We start from the raw sequence: 22,377 nt of genomic DNA on the forward strand, positions 1-22,377 counted from the left end.
TATTTTGCAGATCCATGCCCACTTTGCCCAGGTGTACAGTACAGACCAAAAGTTTGGACACACCTTCTCATTCAAAGAGTTTTCTTTATTTTCATGACTATGAAAATTGAAGATTCACACTGAAGGCATCAAAACTATGAATTCACACATGTGGAATTATATACATAACAAACAAGTGTGAAACAACTTAAAATATGTCATATTCTAGGTTCTTCAAAGTAGCCACCTTTTGCTTTGATTACTGTTTTGCACACTCTTGGCATTCTCTTGATGAGCTTCAAGAGGTAGTCCCCTGAAATGGTTTTTACTTCACAGGTGTGCCCTGTCAGGTTTAATAAGTGGGATTTCTTGCCTTATAAATGGGGTTGGGACCATCAGTGGCGTTGAGGAGAAGTCAGGTGGATACACAGCTGATAGTCCTACTGAATAGACTGTTAGCTGCTTTTTTCTTGCCATAATACAAATTCTAAGTAAAGAAATACGAGTGGCCATCATTACTTTAAGAAATGAAGGTCAGTCAGTCAGCCGAAAAATTGGGAAAACTTTGAAAGTAAGGGCTATTTGACCATGAAGGAGAGTGATGGGGTGCTGCGCCAGATGACCTGGCCTCCACAGTCACCGGACCTGAACCCAATCGAGATGGTTTGGGGTGAGCTGGACCGCAGAGTGAAGGCAAAAGGGCCAACAAGTGCTAAGCATCTCTGGGAACTCCTTCATGACTGTTGGAAGACCATTTCAGGTGACTACCTCTTGAAGCTCATCAAGAGAATGCCAAGAGTGTGCAAAGCAGTAATCAAAGCAAAAGGTGGCTACTTTGAAGAAACTAGAATATGACATATTTTCAGTTGTTTCACACTTGTTTGTTATGTATATAATTCCACATGTGTTAATTCATAGTTTTGATGCCTTCATAGTCATGAAAATAAAGAAAACTCTTTGAATAAGGTGTGTCCAAACTTTTGGTCCGTACTGTATACTGATAAAACACATTACTGTAAATGACATTAATTAAAAATTTTATGTTTCTGTTTTGCGATCCCCAAACAACAGATCTCATACGGGAACCATAGAGAGATTTTTTGCAGAACTAAGAAACGGAAACACAACGGAAACATAAAACTGAACATGGGATCAGTTACAAATGGACCACAAAATACAAAAAAAAAGCCATACGGTCGTGTGCAAGAGGCCTAATGATTACAAATGTTATGTTTCCATTTAAGATCCCCAAAAAACGGATGTCATATGGAAACCCTACGGAGATGTTTTTGCGTAAATATGGAACGGAAACAGAAGCAAAAAAAGGAACAACGGATCCGTTAAAAACAGACCGCAAAATACAGAAGAATACATACGGTCGTGTGAAAGAGGCCTGAAGCTGTTTTACACAGCTAGAGCTGCTCCAATCCCTGCTAGATGCCATCTTCTGATAGATGACAATTAGTAAGGCTGCTAACACTGCTAACATCAGAGGTCAGGCAGAGCTGCTGGAAGCCACTGTTATCAGTGGGAGATAACAGTGCACTCCAGAGCAAACACTTCATGGAGAGGGCTGAATGTAAGTTTGGTAGAGATGTCGCGAACATAAAATTTTACGTTCGCGAACGCAAATTTACGAAAATGTTCGTGAACGGGCGAACCGCCATAGACTTCAATAGGCAGGCGAATTTTAAAACCCACAGGGACCCTTTCTGGCCACAATAGTGATGGAAAAGTTGTTTCAAGGGGACTAACACCTGGACTGTGGCATGACGGAGGGGGATCCATGGCAAAACTCCCATGGAAAATTACGTAGTTGACGCAGAGTCGGGTTTTATTCCATAAAGGGCATAAATCACCTAACATTCCTAAATTGTTTAGAATAATGTGCTTTAAAACATCCAGTGTGTGTATACGATCAGGTATGATGTTGTATCGATCAGGTAGTGTAAGGGTTACGCCCGCTTCACAGTGACAGACCAAACTCTGACAGACCAAACTCCCCGTTTAACGCACCGCAAACAACCGCAAAGAGTTGTCAATAGTTGACACACTCATGACATAAATTTTATTCCTCTATGTGTCAATCTTGGTGTAGTGATGATGTAGCTCGTGCGCACGTTCAGGAGATTACAGGCGATGGCGGTTTTTCAAAGCCTATGGTCGTGCTGAGGTAGTTCAGTGAGAGTTAAGTGACCCAGAAATCAATGATTCTGCAGTGTGGGCCCATTGTTGGCCTAGTAGGCTTTAATGATCACCTTAGATGATCACAAAGAAAATTAATGTCAATGTCTTTTTTCTACGCAAGCCCCTTCACCACAACAAGGTAACGATCACAAAGGGGAATTGACACATGTATGTGCCTTTTTTTGTTTTGTTTTTGCAGCCACAGTGCAGCACCAGAGGCCAGAAAAATTAGGCATGTACACATGCCTGAAAAATTAGGCATTGTTGCAGCCGCCGAAAAAATTTGTTTTCCAGGCAGAAAGTGTACTAAAACATTGTGGCTTGAACCCTAGTTGGTGGCGGAGAAGTCACGCAAGTCATCCGGCATGTAGAGATTAAATACAGCAGCGTGTGGACCATTTTTAGCCCAAGGCATCTCATCAGACCTTTTTTAGTCAAATGCATCCCCCACTGTCAGTCCCTTCGGGATCCATGCCTCATTCATCTTAATAAAGGTGAGGTAATCTAGACTTTTTTGACCTAGGCGACTTCTCTTCTCAGTGACAATACCTCCTGCTGCGCTGAAGGTCCTTTCTGACAGGACACTTGAAGTGGGGCAGGCCAGCAGTTCTATCGCAAATTGGGATAGCTCAGGCCACAGGTCAAGCCTGCACACTCAGTAGTCAAGGGGTTCATCGCTCCTCAGAGTGTCGATATCTGCAGTTAAGGCGAGGTAGTCTGCTACCTGTCGTTCTCTGAGGGTGGACCCCGAAGGGCTGTGGCGATGCGTAGGACTTAAAAAGCTCTGCGTTTCCTCCATCAACAACACGTCTGTAAAGTGTCCTGTCCTTGCCGGCGTGGTCGTGGTAGGATGAGGATTACTTTCACCTTTTCCCCTGTTAGATTCCCGTTGTGCTGTGACATCACCCTTATACGCTGTGTAAAGCATACTTTTTAATTTGTTTTGGAACTGCTGCATCCTTTCCGACTTCCGGTAATTCGGTAACATTTCAGCCACTTTCTGATTATACCGGGGGTCTAGTAGCGTGGTGTAACGCACCTAGTTGATCAGTTAGGATCTCAACTGCAGAAGCAATGGACATCCACTATTATCCCACCGCCCTAGTTTTTGGCTGTGGGATTCACGGTTACTCAGTATGTACCCCAGGCGTCTCTCTCAGTCTTGGGCGGAGAGTTTGGGGTAACAAAATCATTTACCGCTATTCATCTAATTAGTTACTGCTGGAAAGGAGGGTCCCCCAGTATTACAGGAGTCACAAGTTAGTATAAGCTTGTGCACAGTTCAGAGTTAGTATATAGTATGCCCTCAGTTTAGTCTATAGTATGCCATAGGTTCAGGGTTAGTATATAGCATGTCCTCAGTTTCAGTATATAATATGCAGTAGGTTCAGAGTTAGTATAGCATGTCCTCAGTTTTAGAAACATAGAAACATAGAAACATAGAATGTGTCGGCAGATAAGAACCATTTGGCCCATCTAGTCTGCCCAATATACTGAATACTATGGATAGCCCCCGGCCCTATCTTATATGAAGGATGGCCTTATGCCTATCCCATGCATGCTTAAACCCCTTCACTGTATTTGCAGCTACCACTTCTGCAGGAAGGCTATTCCATGCATCCACTACTCTCTCAGTAAAGTAATACTTCCTTATATTACTTTTAAACCTTTGCCCCTCTAATTTAAAACTGTGTCCTCTTGTGGTAGTTTTTCTTCTTTTAAATATGCTCTCTTCCTTTACCGAGTTGATTCCCTTTATGTATTTAAAAGGGAATAGTATATAATTCCCTTTATGTATTTAAAAGTTTTAGTATATAATATGCAGTAGGTTCAGAGTTAGTATAGCATGTCCTCAGTTTAGTATATAATATGCAGCAAGTTCAGAGTTAGTATAGCATGTCCTCAGTTTAGTATATAATATGCAGCAGGTTCAGAGTTAGCATAGCATGTCCTCAGTTTAGTATATAATATGCAGCAGGTTCAGAGTTAGCATAGCATGTCCTCAGTTTAGTATATAATATGCAGCAGGTTCAGAGTTAGCATAGCATGTCCTCAGTTTAGTATATAATATGCAGCAAGTTCAGAGTTAGCATAGCATGTCCTGAGTTCAGTGTTGGTTTGGGAATATCGCCTCACACCAGCAGGAACCACCCCACACTGAGTTCCAGGACCTCAATCAGAGCAGGTAACAGGCATATACTTGCGGTTAGTTGGTCCTGGCTAGGAAGCCAGCAGTGGGGAAGCCAGTGGCAAGAAGGTAGGCAGTCCTTCACAATGTTGTTAGGGATCCAGGTCTGGATATGTGGACAGAGTCCTCAGATGCAATGGAGCTAGCAGGGTGCGCACTCCATTAGTGGAACACCCTGCTTAGCACCTGTCTTCTATTTAAGGCCCGGAGGTAAGTGGGCGGAGTCACAGGGAGCTGCTGCGATCCAGGCTGTACTGTTACACGTGGCCACCCAGTACAGGTCGTTCTCCTTCAGCCTTTTTATACGAGGGTTTCTCAACAGGCATGACAGCATGAAAGACCCCAATTGCACAAGGTTGGATGCCGAGCTACTCATGTCCCATTCCTCGTCCTCACTGATCTCATTGAAGGTCTGTTCTTCCCCCCAGCCATGTACAACACCACGGGTCCCAAATAGGTGATAACGAGCAACCTGGGATGCCTGCTGTGGTTGGTCTTCCTTCTCCTCAAAGCCACATTCCTCCTCTGACTCCTCTTCCTCAGACTCTTTTTCCAGCATTGCCGCTGGTCCAGCAAGCGATGATGATAAGGCTGTTTCTGGTGGTGATGGTGACCACAACTCTTCCTCTTCACACTCATCTATGGCCTGATTCAGCACTCTTCACAGGGCACGCTCCCGGAAGAAAACAAATGGAATGAGGTCGCTGATGGTGCCTTCGGTGCGACTGACTAGGTTTGTCACCTCCTCAAAAGGACGCATGACCCTACAGGCATTGCGCATGAGCGTCCAGTAACGTGGCAAAAAAATACCCAGCTCCGCAGAGGCAGTCCTAGCACCCAGGTCTTGTTGGAGCAGACGGTCGAACATTAGGAGTGTTGAATTCCAACGTGTCGGCTGTCGCAAATCAAGCGCCTCACTGGCATGTTGTTTCGCCGCTGAATATCAGAAAAGTGCACCATGGCCTGTAGGAACGTCTGAAATGGCCACACACCTTCCTGGCCTGCTTGAGGACATCCTGTAAGCCTGGGTACTTATACACAAAGCGTTGTACGATCATATTCAACACATGTGCCATGCACGGCACATGTGTCAACTTGCCCAAATTCAATGCCGCCAACAGATTTCTTCCGTTGTCACACACCACTTTGCCGATCTCCAGTTGGTGCGGGGTCAGCCACTGATCCACCTGTGCGTTCAGGAGTGCTGGTCCGGTGTGACTCTCTGCTTTCAGGCAAGTCAACCCCAAGACGGAGTGACACTGTCGTATCCGGGATGTGGAATAGCCCCTGGGGAGCTGAGGGGGTGCAGTTGATGTGGAGCAAGACACAGCAGCAGAAGAAGACTCAGCCGAGGAGGTTAGCGAAGAGGATGGAGTAGGAGGAGTAGAGGAGGTGGCAGCAGGCCTGCCTGCAAGTCGCGGCGGTGTCACCAACTCCGCTGCAGAGCCACGCATTCCATGCGTGGCAGCAGTCAGCAGGTTTACCCAATACGCAGTGTACGTGATATACCTGCCCTGACCGTGCTTTGCAGACCAGGTATCAGTGGTCAGATGGACCCTTGCCCCAACACTGTGTGCCAGACATGCCATGACTTCCTTTTCCACAACAGAGTACAGGTTGGGGATTGCCTTTTGTGATAAAAATTTTCGGCCGGGTACCTTCCACTGCGGTGTCCCAATAGCTACAAATTTTTTGAAGGCCTCAGACTCCACAAGCTTGTATGGTAAAAGCTGGCGGGCTAAGAGTTCCGACAAGCCAGCTGTCAGACGCCGGGCAAGGGGGTGACTCTGTGACATTGGCTTCTTACACTCAAACATTTCCTTGACAGACATCTGACTGTGGGCAGATGAGCAGGAACTGCTGAAGGTAAGAGGCAGAGTGGCGGGTGGTTGAGAGGGGGCAAGGAGGACAGCAGTGGTTGACATGGCTGAAGATGCTGGACCAGGAGGAGGATGGTGGCTTTGAGTTTGTGTGCTGCTTGTACTCATGTGTTGATCCCATAGGCGTTTGATGTGAGATCATGTGCCTTCGCAAAGCAGTTGTACCTAGGTGGGTGTTGGACTTCCCACGACTCAGTTTCTTTTGGCACAGGTTGCAAATGGCATCGCTGTTATCAGAGGCAGACACACCAAAAAAATGCCACACTGCTGAACTTTGCAATGACGGCATTCTGGTGGTGGCAACAGCATGCGTTAATTGGCGTGCTGTCTGGTTGACCACTGGTGCCGATACATGCTGTCTGACTGTGCCACTAGCTCCTTGCGATGACCTTCCCCTGCTTCCAACTCGTCTCCTCCTCCTCTCTGTCTCCCCATCTGAACTTTCCCCCTGTTCTTCTCTTCGAGCGTGCACCCACGTGACATCCACGGACACATCGTCATCATCAACCGCTTTACTTGTATCTGACAACTCAGCAAAGGAAGCAGCAGCGGGTACAACATCATCATCACACCGTACGTCCATGTGTGTAATGCTGCCTGACTGAGACATATCCCTGTTATCTAAATCCTCTGGCAATAATGGTTGCGCATCACTCATTTCTTCCAACTGATGTGTAAATAACTCCTCTGACAGATCAAGTGAAGCGGCTGTGGTGGTGGTGGCGGGCGGGCGAGTGGTAACTTGAGAGGTGCCCGAAGCTGAGCTGGAGGAGGATGGTGGTGCGTCAAGGTTCCGAGCGGAAGCTGTAGAAGATTGGGTGTCCTGTGTAAGCCAGTCAACTATGTCCTCAGAATTTTTCGAGTTCAGGGTACATGGCCTCTGAACACTGGGCATTATTCTAGGGCCAAAGGAAATCACAGCACCACGACCATGACGGCCCCTGAGGGGTGGCCTGCCTCTGCCTGTCATTTTTTTTTTAGATTAGTGGTACTATATGTGCAAGGTACTGTGCCACCCTATATGAGTGGTGTGCACACAGTACAGTCTGTGGGCCTGTGGCCTCTCACACACGGGCAGGCAACTGAAATATATATATAGAAAAAATAAATAAAAGCAGACTGATGTACCAGCCCTAAAAAGGGCTTTTTGGGGTGCTGTCAGGATGCTGTCCTTACAGCAGATGAGTCTTTGAGGACTGGAGTGGACACAGAACAGTGGCCTAGCTAACGCTTTCCCTATTAATTCAGCAGCAGCAGCACTCTCCCTGCTCTAACACTGCAGCTTCAGAATGAATCTAAGAGGGCTGCCGTCCTTGCTTTTTTTTTAGGAGGTGGGAGGGTCTGGGAGGGAGGGTATGCTGATTGGCTGGAATGTGTCTGCTGACTGTGAGGTACAGGGTCAAAGTTTGCTCAATGACGACGTATAGGGGCGGACCGAACATTGCATATGTTCGCCCGCCGTGGCGAACGCGAACAAGCGATGTTCGCCGACGAATAGTTCGGGACATCTCTAAAGTTTGGCTATGAATAGGGGGCAGGGTGAAGGGAGAGAATATGAGTTGAGATCGATGAATTGGAAATCCTGGCTTTTGGAGACAAAGGACGGAACACAAGAACTTTTTTACTATGGTATAAAAACACAGGGCTGGCGTCAGCACCCGGCAAAGCCGGGGGCCCACTCAAGTCTATGCTGAAGATCTCTGTACGGGGAATCCCCCAGTGTTACTGAACACTCAGGACTCTAGCTCCCGGCTTAGGAGTCCATGCTCTGACTCCATATATGGCTATGTCCATATATGGAGTCAGTACTATGAACATGAAGGGGGTATCTCCAAGCATTATCAGTATGCTTGGGGACACCCAGTGCATTTAATTTAAATTTAGCCTCTATTTCTGAAATGTTTCTGCTAGGATTTGAACTCCCAACATTCTATATTAGATGCAAGAACCTTAACCACTGAGCTATGAAGCTCCATGACAATCTGTGCTAGAAAAACCTCATAGTAGTTTCTCATGCATTAGGTATTCCTATACAGCAGAAGTATAATTGTATATATTTTTTTGTAATTGTAAAAAAATGTATGCCACAAAATAAATGTGTAATTATTACAAAAAAATATATATATATATATATATATATATATATATATAAAATCATACTTCTGATATTTATATATTTATGCATAATATGTGATAAACTACTACTGAGATTTTGAGCCATAATATATGTACAGCAGGTTAATATGAAGCTCTACAGCCCAGTCATTAAGATTCTTAACTTTAATGTAGAAGGCTATGAGTTTGAATCCCAGCATAATCATTTCAACAATAGAGACTAAATAAAACTTTAATAGACACACCAACCTTTTTAATTTGGGTAACTATTATTTTTTGTTGGGAAAGGTGGCAACCCTAACAGAACCCCTGCTCCCCGGTGACCCCCATAACTTTTTTATAGTTATCTCTACAGAATGTGTGGGGAATCATTTGAAGAAAATCTGTCTTTTTTTTACAATAACATTTTGGGGTGTGTATGACTTGATCACTTTTTATTAAATTTTCTTGGGAGGTAAAGTGATGAAAAAACGGCAAATCAGCCTTTTTTCTTTTATTCTTTTACATCCTTCACTATATGGGCTAACTTTTTTTATATTTTAATAGTATGGGTGCTTTTGCATGCGACAATGCCTATAACTTTATTTATTTTTTGTTCATTTTTGGGGAAAGTGGGGTGATTTTACTTTTTTGTACATTTTTTTATATTTTCAAAACCTTTTTTTATATTTTTTAATTACTTTTCATCAGATTGCAACTTATACAAAATAATGGAAATTGTTCCATTATTCTCTATAACAATCATATATCACAGTTTAGTGCTGCCACCTAGTGGCCTGAACTGGGATATACTAACAATGAGCCTGGAAGCCTAGTACAGGCTGCTGCTCATTTTTAGAACGGGGTGCTTTTCCTGATCTCCGCTGGGGGAAGGCACTTCTGAGCAGGAAGCCCGCGCTTCCATTTTTTAACACTCTCAGATGCCATTGTGACATTTGACAAATGCCACAACAGGGCCCACTGAGATTTATCACCCAAGGGCCCACATGAACCTGGAGCCGGCCCTGGGGGGACAGCATGGCAAAACGACAGATTGTGGCAACCAGGATTACTATAACTAGCTGGTTGTCACAATCTGAAGAAGGTTCTCAGCGCTAAAGCTGCTAGTGAATATGATTCATTATCAGCTTCAGGAGCGTGCACTCAAGGGGCGGCATCATCCTAGCTACTTGCTTGTGCCATCATTCAACCTTACAGTCACCACCCACCTACAGAGCAGAAAGTGCAGAGCTAGCCAGCAGACTCAGCCTGAAATAGCAAGGTGAGATAACCCTTTTAATGAAAAACAAGAAAGAAGATTAAGAATCTAACAAAGAAATACTCAAATGCGTACCTGACCAGCCCCCGAGCTTAATATACCAAAAGTTTCCTTCAACAAGGCAAGAAGTCCAAGAAATTTTTTGTCTTCATAGTCAAAACGTTCACCAAAAACAATGGAACAGATCATGTTGGAAACCGCCAAGGACAAAAAGTAAGTTGGATCACAAGGAAAACCTGGGATAAGTTGTGAAAATGTTAAACTCAGTTTAGGAGCAAAACTTGAGGTATTTTTTTATTGTATTATGACAACAATTAAAGGTATTTTCTAATCCTTTACGATTGATAGCCTATCTTCAGGGTAGGCCATCATTATTGTAACTGCGGAGGTTGAACACCATGCACCTCCGCAGATCGGATGTTTCAGATTGGCTCTGGCATTTGAAGTCGCGTGCAGTGACTACACAGCTCTATCCATTATGCAGTAAAGGGAGCTGCTGCTCCCATTCACATCAATTTGGAGTAGAGCTACAATAGCCAGATCTGTCCACTGCAAAATGGAGGGAGATGTGACGTTCTGGCATCAGAGTCTCTCTGAAGCAGCTGTTCAGTATTACAGTAGCTGCTGTTGCTCTGCTCATCCAGTCCTTCACTCTGGGCTCCAGCATCATGGATCTAGTGGTGCCTCTTCCATTCTTATGGACAGGCCCAACCAGAATAGATTTGTCCCTCCACACAGGCTGCAGCCTGCTTCTAGACGGCTACTGTAGGCCTCTCTCTCTCTCTCTGCCTCCAGCTCATAAAGGGCCAGCATATGCACCCTAAGCTTTGCTAACCAATGGCTAGCCCGTTTTAGTCTGCTAGTGTCCTGCAAAGGTGTGCTGTTCCATGTTTGTCTGCCTATGTACCAACTTCTGCCTGTTTCCCCAATTTGACCCCTTGCTACCTGACCCGACTCTTCCTTGATTCCCATACTGACCCTGAGAGGCCCACCCTGTCCTTGGACTGTTTATCAGATTGCACAACTTCTGCCTGTCCTAACCTCAGCCTGACTATGGTGTTTCCAGATCACACAGTGCTATTCACCCATGTATCTTGACCCTTGTGGGTCAATGGGCACTTGAAACAGAGGCTTCTCCAAGAGGTAGCGCCTAGTTGTTCCCCTGGTGAATACCAGGGGAGCCACTTGGATAATGCCCCAAACCAAATCGGTTAAAGTGGCACAGCTGATCCACATCCACTTCATAATAATTGGAGGGAGTTGTGAGTTATCAAATCAGATATTGATCTTTACGGCATTTCATGTTTACTATTTGTAGGGTATTGGAGCTCAGTTTTTCTGAAAGATCTTAAATACCTCACATACAACATAGCATAAAAGAGGTTTTTCATAATGGACACTTATCCCCTATCCACAGTATAGAAGATTTAACTGATCCCAAATCCCCAGATTATGAGAACAGAGATCCCAAAGTCCTCTGCATGAATGGAGTAGCAGTGCAAATGTGATCCCTTCACATCTATGGGGCTGATAAAGACCATGCTTGGCTCTGTCAATCCTCCAGTGAGTGGTGCATGCTCACTACTAGTGTTGAGCGAACTTGTGTTTTAAGTTCGGCGTCTAAAGTTGGGGTTCGGGTTATCGAAGAATCGCGTTATGGACTTTAAATTCCATTATGGTCCGTGGTAGCGGAATCCATAAGGCGATTCTTCGATAACCCGAACTTTAGACGCCGAACTTAAAACACAAGTTCGCTCAACACTACTCACTACCACTCCATAGGCACACTCATTTTCATAACTGGTGGGTGCCAAAGAGATCAGCCACTCAGTGATCAGACACTTATTATTACAGTTAGGCGAATAGAAGTTGACGAAGTGGAATTCGATTAAAATTTCAGGAAAATTTTTATTTGTCATGATGGTGAGTACAATAAAGGAATTCAAGAGGGGCCTGGATGTATTTATGGAGTGCAATAATATTACAGGCTATAGCTACTAGAGAGGGGTCGTTGATCCAGGGAGTTATTCTGATTGCCTGATTGGCGTCGGGAAGGAATTTTTTATTCCCCTAAAGTGAGGAAAATTGGCTTCTACCTCACAGGATGACAGGCCGAACTGGATGGACAAATGTCTTTTTTCGGCCTTATATATTATGTACTATGTTACTATGTCATGAAGTCGAATTTCCTCACGCTTTATTGTAACGAATCAGATTTTTTTTAATAGCTGCTGCACATGTTAGAAAGAGGAAGTAAGGAGCCCTGGAACCCATAATTCCGTGCAGCCAGCCAATCAGTAGATAGCCAGCATCTATGATGACAGAGCCGTATAAAAAGTCTCCCCCTACCCGGTCTCCGCCATTTTCCAGTGAACTTAGTGCACGGAGAGACGTTACAGGCACTAGGGACAGTCATTAGCAAAGACTTTATTCACAAAATAATACTACTGAACAGTTTAGGGACAGCATAGAGATAGTGTAGGGATATCATAGGGAGACATTACCCACACTTTTGGGAGAGAGCAGGGGCCAATTGAACAATGTAAAGCTTGGCTAATAGAAGCTATTCTATTACACCTTGCTGCACTAATTGGGGTTAAAAAGTGTTATAATACTACTGATTTTAGGTTGTTCGCATTCTTGTATACATAAATAAATCCATTAATCCTTGATTTTGTAATTAGGATGAATTGTGGCTCGATACTATAGATTTTGGGGGATCACTTACTTTTTATATATGTAATTCAATCAGTTAATCCTTGATTGTGTAATTGGGGTGAATTTAGGATGTTCACGTTCTTTTATACATAATTCAATCCTCATTAATTGTGTCATTGCGGTGAAATTGCAGTCTGATACTACAGATTTTAGGGTGTTTACATTCTTTTAAACATAAGTAAATCCGATAATTCTAAAATTGTGTAATTGGGATGAAATTGCTGCAGGGGCATAGTTAGGTCAAAACATTCGGGGCTGGAGTCCCGGATGTTTTGTCCAGTGCCCCGAATGTTTATGCTGGTGGGATTTTTTTTATTTATTAGGCTATTCCTAGCCGTCTGGGCAATCCCACAGATCATCCGCCAACCCCCTTGTACTTGCAGGCTACACGGGCATGAGTTCAGAACTTCAGTCCGCAATTCTGTTCTGCGGCTCATGATCCCGTGAGACCCGCCGCAGGAGGTCACAGGTCTCGAGGGATCACGCGCCGCAACACAGAATTGTGGACTGAAGTGACTGAAGTTCTGAACTCATGCCCGTGAAGCCTGCAAGTAGCAGAACAAGTACAAGGGGGGTTGATGGGTTCCAACTTCCTACACTTGTTAATGGATTCCTTCAGAGATTACAACTGATTCTGGCATCCCAGCAGCACAATCTGTGATTAGTTTATAGTTGGGGGGTTTGCTTAATTTTAAATTAGGCTGACCATAGGTTAGGATGATCTGTGGGATTGCCCAGACAGCTAGGCCCTTCACTGTAGTTATTAACCCCTTTCAGCAGTCCCCCATTCACTGAAGGGGGGACTGCTGAAAGGGGTTAAAAACTACTACTGTGAAGCCCCCCCCCCCCCCGGAGGCCATGAGGGCGTGGCTTCACAGGGGCTCGTGCCCCGGATGTCTTCAGACCCTAGCAACGCCCCTGCCTGATACTACTAATTTTGGTGTGTTTAAGTTGTTTTACTATCACCGCTCTGGACTGGGCCACTATGTTGACTCCTCATGCAGTTGCCACCCTCCCCACTTTGAGATGGGTCACTAATGTCCCTGTTTGACCTTGTTGACATCAGCATTTATTTTACCCTTCTGATCTGTCAGAAGGACGTAAAAATGGAAAACAGAACGGATCCTGTCTTTGGAGCAGCCGTAAGGCCTGTATCACATGGTCCCTATTTTGCATCAGGATTGGATCATGATTTGGAACGCAAAAGCAGGAGTGGGTACAAAACACAGAAGACATGAAAATATTCCATTCACGTGTCATCTCTGTTTTGGATCTACTCCTGTTTTGTTTGGCCTTGGCAATACTGATGGAGTAATGAGCAAATGCTGACTATGTGAAGGGGGATACTCAAAAGACAGGATCCATTTTTTGGGGGTTATTCTTATGACGGATGAGAAGGGCAAAATAAACAGTGATGTCAACACAAACTTACTCCTGACACCCTCTCCACTCTGTCAGGGGGACACTACTTGTCTTAGCGTGTAACAGAACAGGTTCTATAGACATCTATGTGGAATCAGCTGATGACGATGTAAAAGGAGTGCGTTCTTTCACTCTACAGTAGAATCTTGGGCCACTGCTCGGTTCTCTACACTTAATGCTTACATTGACCTCTAAGGCTGAGTTCACACTTATTGGTTATTTGGTCAGTTTTAGCCCCGTAACTGACCAAATAAGTGAAGTGTGAAGTGATTCTAACAATGACGCCTGTCATACTGACGCACAGTAACTGTTTCACTACCACAGCGGACTAGCTATGCATGTTTCTGCAATGTACAGTGCTTTACACCGATATATAGGTTCTCTGCAGCCGGGAAATAGCTGATTTTTAACGCGCTTCACAAATAAATTCATATCATAAATTCATATCAATTTTTTTGCGGGACAATTCACCGAAGTGTCCAAATCAAATTTTTGAAAAGTTCATTCATCTCTACTTATTGCCTGTCCTGTGGATTGAAGATAAGTGCAAAAAACTATTTACAGTAAATGGAGTTTTTCAAGTAGTATGCCTAATAAGCTATTGTAGTACACTTCCGGGCATTTAAAACCATACCTTCCTTACTTACCAACTCATTTACATAACAAATGAAACTTTTGTTACTCAGCAATAAGAAGGTGTCAACGGTCAGAAGGTGATGATGATGGCAGTGCACTACATGGTGCTTCTAATGGTTTATTGGGCATACAGTAAGTAAATTGAAAAACTCCCTTTAAATAACAGAATTCTGTCTGTCTTCAGTCACCAGTAGAGGGAGCTTAGGATCTCATTTCACACTGTTGCATCATTGAGCTTAATACATCAGTTAGCCAATGTATGAAATTTCACCTAGAAAGTATAAACAGCTATAAGTTTCTCCTTACTAACCTTTCTTTTTACTAAACTCCTCTCTCATGTATCGAGCTTCTTCTTGAATCCGTTCCTCAAGACTTTTTTTCCCCATTCCAAAATTTCTCAGGGTGGTGAGGGAAAAGCGGCGGAGCTGCCTCCAGCGTTCACCATTGCTTAAAATAACTCCTATAAATATGAGACATTGAATGTGTGCTATCCTGTGGGATTGTCATTGTACCTTAATTCCATCTGTAATCTGATGTCATTGGGTGGAAGTCTTAAGGTTAATGCTTACCAAAATCTTTAAAGATAAGTGAAGCTGCAGGCACTTTCCCTCTTTTGCTGAAGACATGTGCATTGTCTATTAAAGCCTCCTTAACAGCATCACATCCATGTAGGATGACCACTCTTCTGGGGCCCAAATAGACAGTGAATACATCTCCGTAACGTTTGGCAAGCTGTAGCAAGAGGTAAATAAATACAGTACATTAAAGAATTTGTCTCATCTGGACATTTATATCATGTCAATAACATATGCAATAAATGTCATATAGGTGAGGGTCCCGATTCTAGGACCTACTCCTGCCTCAAGAATGGGGCTCCAATGTGAATACAGATGGACAGTGCATGTGCACTGCTATGAGTCTTCCCAAAATAGCCAAGCTCTAGCATATGGTGGTTGTAGTACATACAGAACATAGAACTTAGTTGTCAATGGAAACTCGTTCTGCTTACCATATGGTCACCGAATATTTACATGTGGAATTCTGTGAAGAAACCACCATTAATTACAGCACAAGTGCACTTGCAGACTAGACCCATTCAATGGTGCTAACATGTGTACCCGCTGTAGAAACCTGAGGATCAGCCTAGGATTTTTGCTATGGTTTCCACTGCCTATTTTTCTGTTGGACAGAAAACACCAAAATGTACCCTAACATATACTATTAATATTATGGTTACACACAGTAGATGATATGTTCTCACTTTTAGTAATGACTGAGGCAGTTTATTCATGTTCAGCTGTAGAATGTTTCCTAGAAGAGGGAGTGGAGTTGGTCCAGGAGGCATAGCCTTCCGCTTACTGTTCTCCGACCATAGAGCGAGAAGAATAAGACAAATGACGACAAGAAGAAGTATCAATGATCCAGGTCCTCCAAAATCCATGGTCACAGGTCAGCATAAGAAAATGTCACTAAAATACACAAAGAGGAAATGTAGTTGATCCATTGAACTTGTATTTGTTAGGAATTTCACAAAAGTTTGTCCACCAAACAAATTTGAACCTTTTGCTATACGTTTCAGAGAAATTGCGTAAAAATTGGAGCTTAGCGCCATTTTACTGTGAAGATTTTTGGGGAGAACACAAGGGAGGAAGAAGATGGAGGATCACATGACACTGGAAGGATGAGAAGGGAGGACTTGCCCTGATTGACTCAGAGACTGAAAGACATCATCGGGCAAACAGGGGGGCCGTATACAGGCAGATCTTTATGCTAAGCAATACGAATTGCCATACAGTGTTCATCTTCTCACCTGGAAGCAGGGACAACAGGTAGGCAAAGGTAGGCACCCGCCTAGGGCGCCATCTTGCTACCTATAATGGGGGCGCAAAGTTAGGGCCAAAAGATACAAACTCTAATTGTAACTAGTGAGCGCTTCCACTGTGGATGCGCTCAGCTGAAGACAAAGGAGCAGTAAATATTGTGCTGCTATTACTTACAGTTCCCTGCTCCTGTATTTGATACACTGGCAATTTTGCAAGTTTTCCCACCTACAAAGAATGGAGAGGTCTGGAATTTTTATCGTAGGTACACTTCAACTGTGCATTTTATTGCATGAAATAAGTATTTGATACAATAAAAAAATAGAACTTAATATTTGGTACAGAAACCTTTGTTTGCAATTTCAGAGATCAGACGTTTCCTGTAGTTTTTGACCAAGTTTGCACAGACTGCAGCAGGGATTTTTTCCCACTCCTCTATACAGATCTTCTCCAATTCTTTCAGGTTTTGGGGTTGTTGCTGGGCTACAATAAGTTTCAGCTCCCTTCAAAGGCTTTCAATTGGGATCAGGTCTGGAGACTGGCTGGGCCACTCCAGGACCTTAATATGCTTCTTACAGAGCCACTCCTTAGTTGCCCTGGCTGTGTGTTTCGGGTCATTGTCATGCTGGAAAAACTAGCCACGACCCATCTACAATGCTTTTACTGAAAGAAGGAGATTGTTGGCCAAAATCTCATGATACATGGCCCCATCCATCCTCCCTTTAATACTGTGCAGTCGTCTTTTACCCTTTGCAGAAAAACACCCCCAAAGTATGATGTTTCCACCCCCATGTTTCATGGTTGGAATGGTGTTCTTGGGGTTGTACTTATACTTTTTCCTCCAAACACAGCGAGTGGAGTTGATACCATCTGACCACATGACCTTATCCCATGCCTCCTCTGGATCATCCAGATTGTCATTGGTGAACTTCAAATGGGCTGGACATGTGCTGGCATGAACAGGGAAACCTTGAATGCCCTGCAGGGGATTTTAATCCATGACGACATAGTGTGTTACTAATGGTAATCTGAGACTGTGGTCCCAGCTCCCTTCAGGTCATTGTCCAGGTCCTCCCATATAGTTCTGGGCTGATTCCTGACCTTTCTCAAAATCATCCTTACCCAACGAGGCGAGATCTTGCATGGAGCCCCAGACCGAGGAAGACTGACAGTCATCGCAGACCTTTAAAAATACAAAAAAATGTAATACTGGATCCGTTTTTCCGGATGACACCGGAGAGACGGATCTTGTATTTCAATGCATTTGTCTGCATCCGTCTGACAAATGTCATCAGTTTGCGTCCAGATTGCCGGATCGGGCAGGCAGTTCCGGCGACGGAACTGCCTGCCGGAATCCTCTGCCGCAAGTTTGAAAGTACCCTTATGTTTGTACTGCTAATGTAATGCACTGTACAGCCAGTATGGTTAAGCATGAGACAGGCACGGCCAGAGTTAACTATCATGGCCCATCCTCTCTTGATCTTAGGATGTATACTAGACCCTCCCCCGAGTTGCAAGAGAAGATTCTAGCTGTGCTAGATGTTGGAAGTGTTAGGATGGGCATGCAGAATGCAGGGAGCAAAAAAATATTCACTTCTTTTCTCAGGCATTCAATGCTTCTGGAGACTAACAAATCCCAGTGTTTCTTCTGCTACCATCAGAGAGAGAGAGAAGAGTTGGAGAATTTGCATGGCTACAGCATGAGAATCAGCAAGAGCACTACAGACTTTGCTGCTACATCAGGGAAACAAGTTAATACTAGTGGATTACAACATTTTATTCCGCTAGCTAGCAGTGTATAGCATTCTCAGGCACTGAAGCAGTGGAAGGATAATGAGTTAAGACACCCTGCACACTTCAGGTACGATTTTGGCTAGTCGTATTACTAGAACCACCCATTGGCTTGAAAAAGTACATGGGCTAGCCAGAAATCCCAGTACTAGAGTCTGTAGCAAGAGAAAGAGTAATCAGAAGGCCATTGCTGCAAACTACTTGATTAGCTCATGCTTGGACATCTGGGAGGAATTTGCAGTGTGTACAGAGAACATGGCATGCGCTGCTCTCATCGCGCACCATGTTCTCCTGAACAGTGGAGAAGGAGGGAGTCCCTCCCCACTGTGAATCGGCCACCATTGCCACCAATAAACAGAGGGGGAAGGGAGGGCTGTGAAGCTGCCGCTGCCACCAATGCATATAGTTAACATGGTTATAATACTGAGGAGGAGGGGAGGGGCTGTGGCCACTGTGCCACTAATGCATATGATTAACCTTTAAATACAAATGTAGGCTGCGGGTGGCGGCGGTATCACATACCCGGCATCCGGCCTCTATTACAGGGTGCCGTTATCCACCGAACCGCGGCACCTGAGGGGTTAATTGACGGGGATTGCAGTGCCCTGTCATAGAGACCGGGTGCCAGGTATGTGATACTGCCGGCACCCGCAGCCAATATTTGTATTTAAGAGTTTATTATATGCATTGGTGGCGCAGTGAACTCCCCCACCCCAATATTATAATCATTGGTGACGCCATGCGCCTGCCCCACCACCCCAGTATTATAATCATTAATGGTGAAGTGTGACCCACCCCCTCCCAGTATTATCTTCCCCTCCCTTCCTCCTCAGTATTCTCATTGGTGGCAGTAGCAGCTTCTGATTGGAGCCCCAGCAGTGAAATTGCGGGGCTCCGTTCGGTTACCATGAGAGCCAGGATGGTACTGAAGCCTTCCATGGCTGCTATGGTCAGCTCCCTGCTGCCAGTACCTAGTGTTCCTGCAAAACGGACCCGGTTTCCCGGTCTGCGCATGTGCAGACCTTTAAAAATGCATTAAAAATAAATACCGGATCCGTTTTTCCGGATGACACCAGAGAGACGGATCCGAAATTTCAATGCATTTGTCAGACGTATACGCATCCGGATCCATCTACAAATGATATCCGTTGGCATACGGATTTACGGATCCGGCAGGCAGTTCCGCCAACGGAACTGTCTGCCGGATCCTCACAATGCAAGTGTGAAAGTACCCTTTGATTGATTTTTAGTTGTGTTTTTCGCACCTGCATATTCTTTTGTAAAAACGCCATCCCCAGATGTTAGCTGAAGGTCTGTGGGAAATATGAAACTCAGGACACACACAAGTGTTTTTTGTTAAATAGGTGGTGTTCTTTGTCTTTCTGGCATCTGTACAAAAACGCAGCATGATGGCGCTCTCAGCGTTTTTCAGGCAAGGGAAAAACACCACAAAGAAAATACTAGTTTGCAAACATACGGTTTATAAAAAAAACACATGAAAAAAAAAAATACCAAAAAGAGAGCAAAACACGTAGGTGGCAAAAAAATGCATGCAGTTATTCTGCCAGTTTTTCATGGTTAAAAAAGGCCAGACAAAATCTGTATGTGCATAAATCTTTTCAAGTCTTGCTGAAGAAAAGCATGTCTTTCCTATTCCCAAGTACTTGTCCCACAACCTCAGTGTGTCTGTGCTTACCTTAGATGTGCGCTTGTTGCCCCTATCCAGGAGACCTGCAGAATTCCAGATTAGACAACATGCAGTCTTGTTTTGTCAGGCTCTCCAGACTCCACCCATTCAGTTTAAAACCTTTAACCTCCTAAGCAGTAAAGCTTCTATATTGCACAAGCTGTGTCACTGTTTTCCCTTTCAGTGTAGATACAGAATTTCAAGCAAACATGCTGTGTCAGAGGAAATTGTAGTTAATAACTTCAGGCATAAGCGAATGCACATAACTTAAAATAAATCTTAGGGTGCAGCCACATGGTCAGTTTTCCTGATGCCGTTTTGAAAGCCAAAACTAGGAGTGAATTCAAAAAAAAGAGAAAAAGTTGTATCTGTTGTTTGTATTTTGTTATTTTTTATGATCAACTTCTGATTTTGGCTTCCAAAACTAAATGCAGAAAACCTGAGCGTGTGACCGTACCCTTTATTCTATTAGAAATTGAACTTGACCAAATAAATCATAAATTATACCTTTGTATTCAATATGGGAGAGAGAATCCAAATCTCACATGACTCTGCTTTTGATATAACAACTGTTAAAAAATATACAGCAAGATAAAACATGGCTCTACAGCACTATTGTCTATCAATTGCTATGCACTATTAGGAGGCAATTAGTATACAGTTTGATCAAAGAGCATAGGCCCACTTACCGCGACAAGGTTGCCTCTATCAAGTGGGGACCTATTCTAGCATAATGTGAACAGGTGCCAAGAGCTCATCTGTTCGCAGCCTCTCAGGAACTCCAACAGAGATGAGGTAGGAATTTATAAACCCTTTGCAGACTTCTGCTAGTTTAAAAGCACCTGCGCCGAATTGGGAGGAGTGCTGATCCAGAAAAAAGAACAGATGAGCTCTTGGCACCTGTTCACATTATGCTAGAGTAGGTCCCCACTTGATAGAGGCAACCTTGTCGCGGTAAGTGGGCCTATGCTCTTTGATCAAACTGTATACTAATTGCCTCCTAATAGTGCATAGCAATTGATAGACAATAGTGCTGTAGAGCCATGTTTTATCTTGCTGTATATTTTTTAACAGTTGTTATATCAAAAGCATAGTCATGTGGATGTGAGATTTAGATTCTCACTCCCATATTGAATAAATTATACGTTTACTTTGTAATTTTTTCTTTGTAAATGCTTAGCATTACTTACTTTGAACGGATCCTGAGTTATATTCTGTTTTAGGCTGGGTTCACACGAGCGTTGCGGGAAAATGTGCGGGTGCGAGTGCAAAACATTGTAATGCGTTTTGCACTCGCGAGAGAAAAATCGCGCATGTTTGGTACCCAAACCCGAACTTCTTCACAGAAATTCGGGCTTGGGATCAATGTTCTGTAGATTGTATTATTTCCCCTTATAACATAGTTATAAGGGAAAATATTAGCATTCTGAATACAGAATGCATAGTAAACTAGCGCTGGAGGGGTTTAAAAAAAAATAAATAATTTAACTCACCTTAGTCCACTTGATCGCGTAGCCCGGCATCTCCTTCTGTCTCCTTTGCTGAACAGGACCTGTGGTGAGCATTCATTACAGGTAAAGGACCTTTGGTGACGTCACTCCGGTCATCACATGATCCATCACCATGGTAAAAGATCATGTGATGGATCATGTGATGACCGGAGTGACATCACCAAAGGTCCTTTACCTGTAATTAATGTTCACCACAGGTCCTGTTCAGCAAAGGAGACAGAAGGAGATGTCGGGCTACGCGATCAAGTGGATTAAGGTGAGTTAAATTATTTTTATTTATTTTTTTAACCCCTCCAGCGCTAGTTTACTATGCATTCTGTATTCAGAATGCTATTATTTTCCCTTATAACCATGTTATCAGGGAAAATAATAATGATCGGGTCTCCATCCCGATCGTCTCCTAGCAACCGGGCGTGAAAATCGCACCGCATCCGCACTTGCTTGCGGATGCTTGCGATTTTCCCGCAACCCCATTCACTTCTATGGGGCCTGCGTTGCGTGAAAAACACAGAATATAGAGAATGCTGCGTTTTTCACGCAACGCACAAGTGATGCGTGAAAATCACCGCTCATCTGAACAGCCCCATTGAAATGAATGGGTCGGGATTCAGTGCGGGTGCAATACGTTCACCTACCGCATTGCACCCGCGTGGAAATCTCGCCCGTGTGAACGCAGCCTTATACTCCAGAGCTGCATTAAAAATTCTGCTGCTTGCAGAATATAAGATAGAGGTGAAGGGTGGAGATAAAGGATGGAGACAGAAAAAGAGCTGAAGGAGACAGGGCATCATATACCCGAGGTATGCACCCACCTGGGGTGTCACCTTTCAGCATGAATTCGGGACTATTAGGATTATGGAATGGAGGCAAAATCACTTTCAAAGTAGCCAAAATGAGGGTAGGACTGTCTCATATTATACACATACCCTTACCTATTTCTGTGAAATCCGATCCAGCAATCTTAGAAATTCATGTTTTAGTTCATATGATTGTTTATGAAATTATTATATATAAATATATACTATATACAGTACAATACACCCTCTTCCTGGGTCTGATTTGAAGGCTGGATCCAATAAATGAGACACAAGTGAGCATATAAAAAAGTATATTGTAAAGTGTGGAAAATTGATACTACAGTTATTATTGATGAGTATATATGGAGAGATGATGAACAAAAATAAA

At 43.8% G+C, this 22,377-nt stretch overlaps 1 protein-coding gene across 2 annotated transcripts in view; it reads right to left on the reverse strand.

Moving 5' to 3' along the window:
• The window catches only part of LOC121009430 (cytochrome P450 2G1-like), a 50,822-nt gene extending 31,033 nt beyond the window's left edge, over nucleotides 1-19,789 (reverse strand). The window contains exons 1-5 of one of the 2 annotated variants that reach the window (XM_040442542.1): nucleotides 19,691-19,789; nucleotides 15,645-15,852; nucleotides 14,953-15,115; nucleotides 14,694-14,843; nucleotides 9,683-9,843 (exon numbers count right to left, since the gene is read on the reverse strand). In XM_040442542.1, the coding sequence (XP_040298476.1) occupies nucleotides 9,683-9,843; nucleotides 14,694-14,843; nucleotides 14,953-15,115; nucleotides 15,645-15,824 (654 nt within the window). In that variant the 5' untranslated portion in view covers nucleotides 15,825-15,852; nucleotides 19,691-19,789. Of the gene's footprint in view, nucleotides 1-9,682; nucleotides 9,844-14,693; nucleotides 14,844-14,952; nucleotides 15,116-15,644; nucleotides 15,853-16,380; nucleotides 16,400-19,690 lie in introns of those variants that run through there. The other variant, XM_040442543.1, reaches the window with a different exon arrangement.
• Between the last annotated feature and the right edge of the window lie 2,588 nt (nucleotides 19,790-22,377).

The sequence above is a fragment of the Bufo bufo genome, chromosome 8 (assembly GCF_905171765.1).
Source record: "Bufo bufo chromosome 8, aBufBuf1.1, whole genome shotgun sequence".
Lineage (NCBI taxonomy): Eukaryota > Metazoa > Chordata > Amphibia > Anura > Bufonidae > Bufo > Bufo bufo.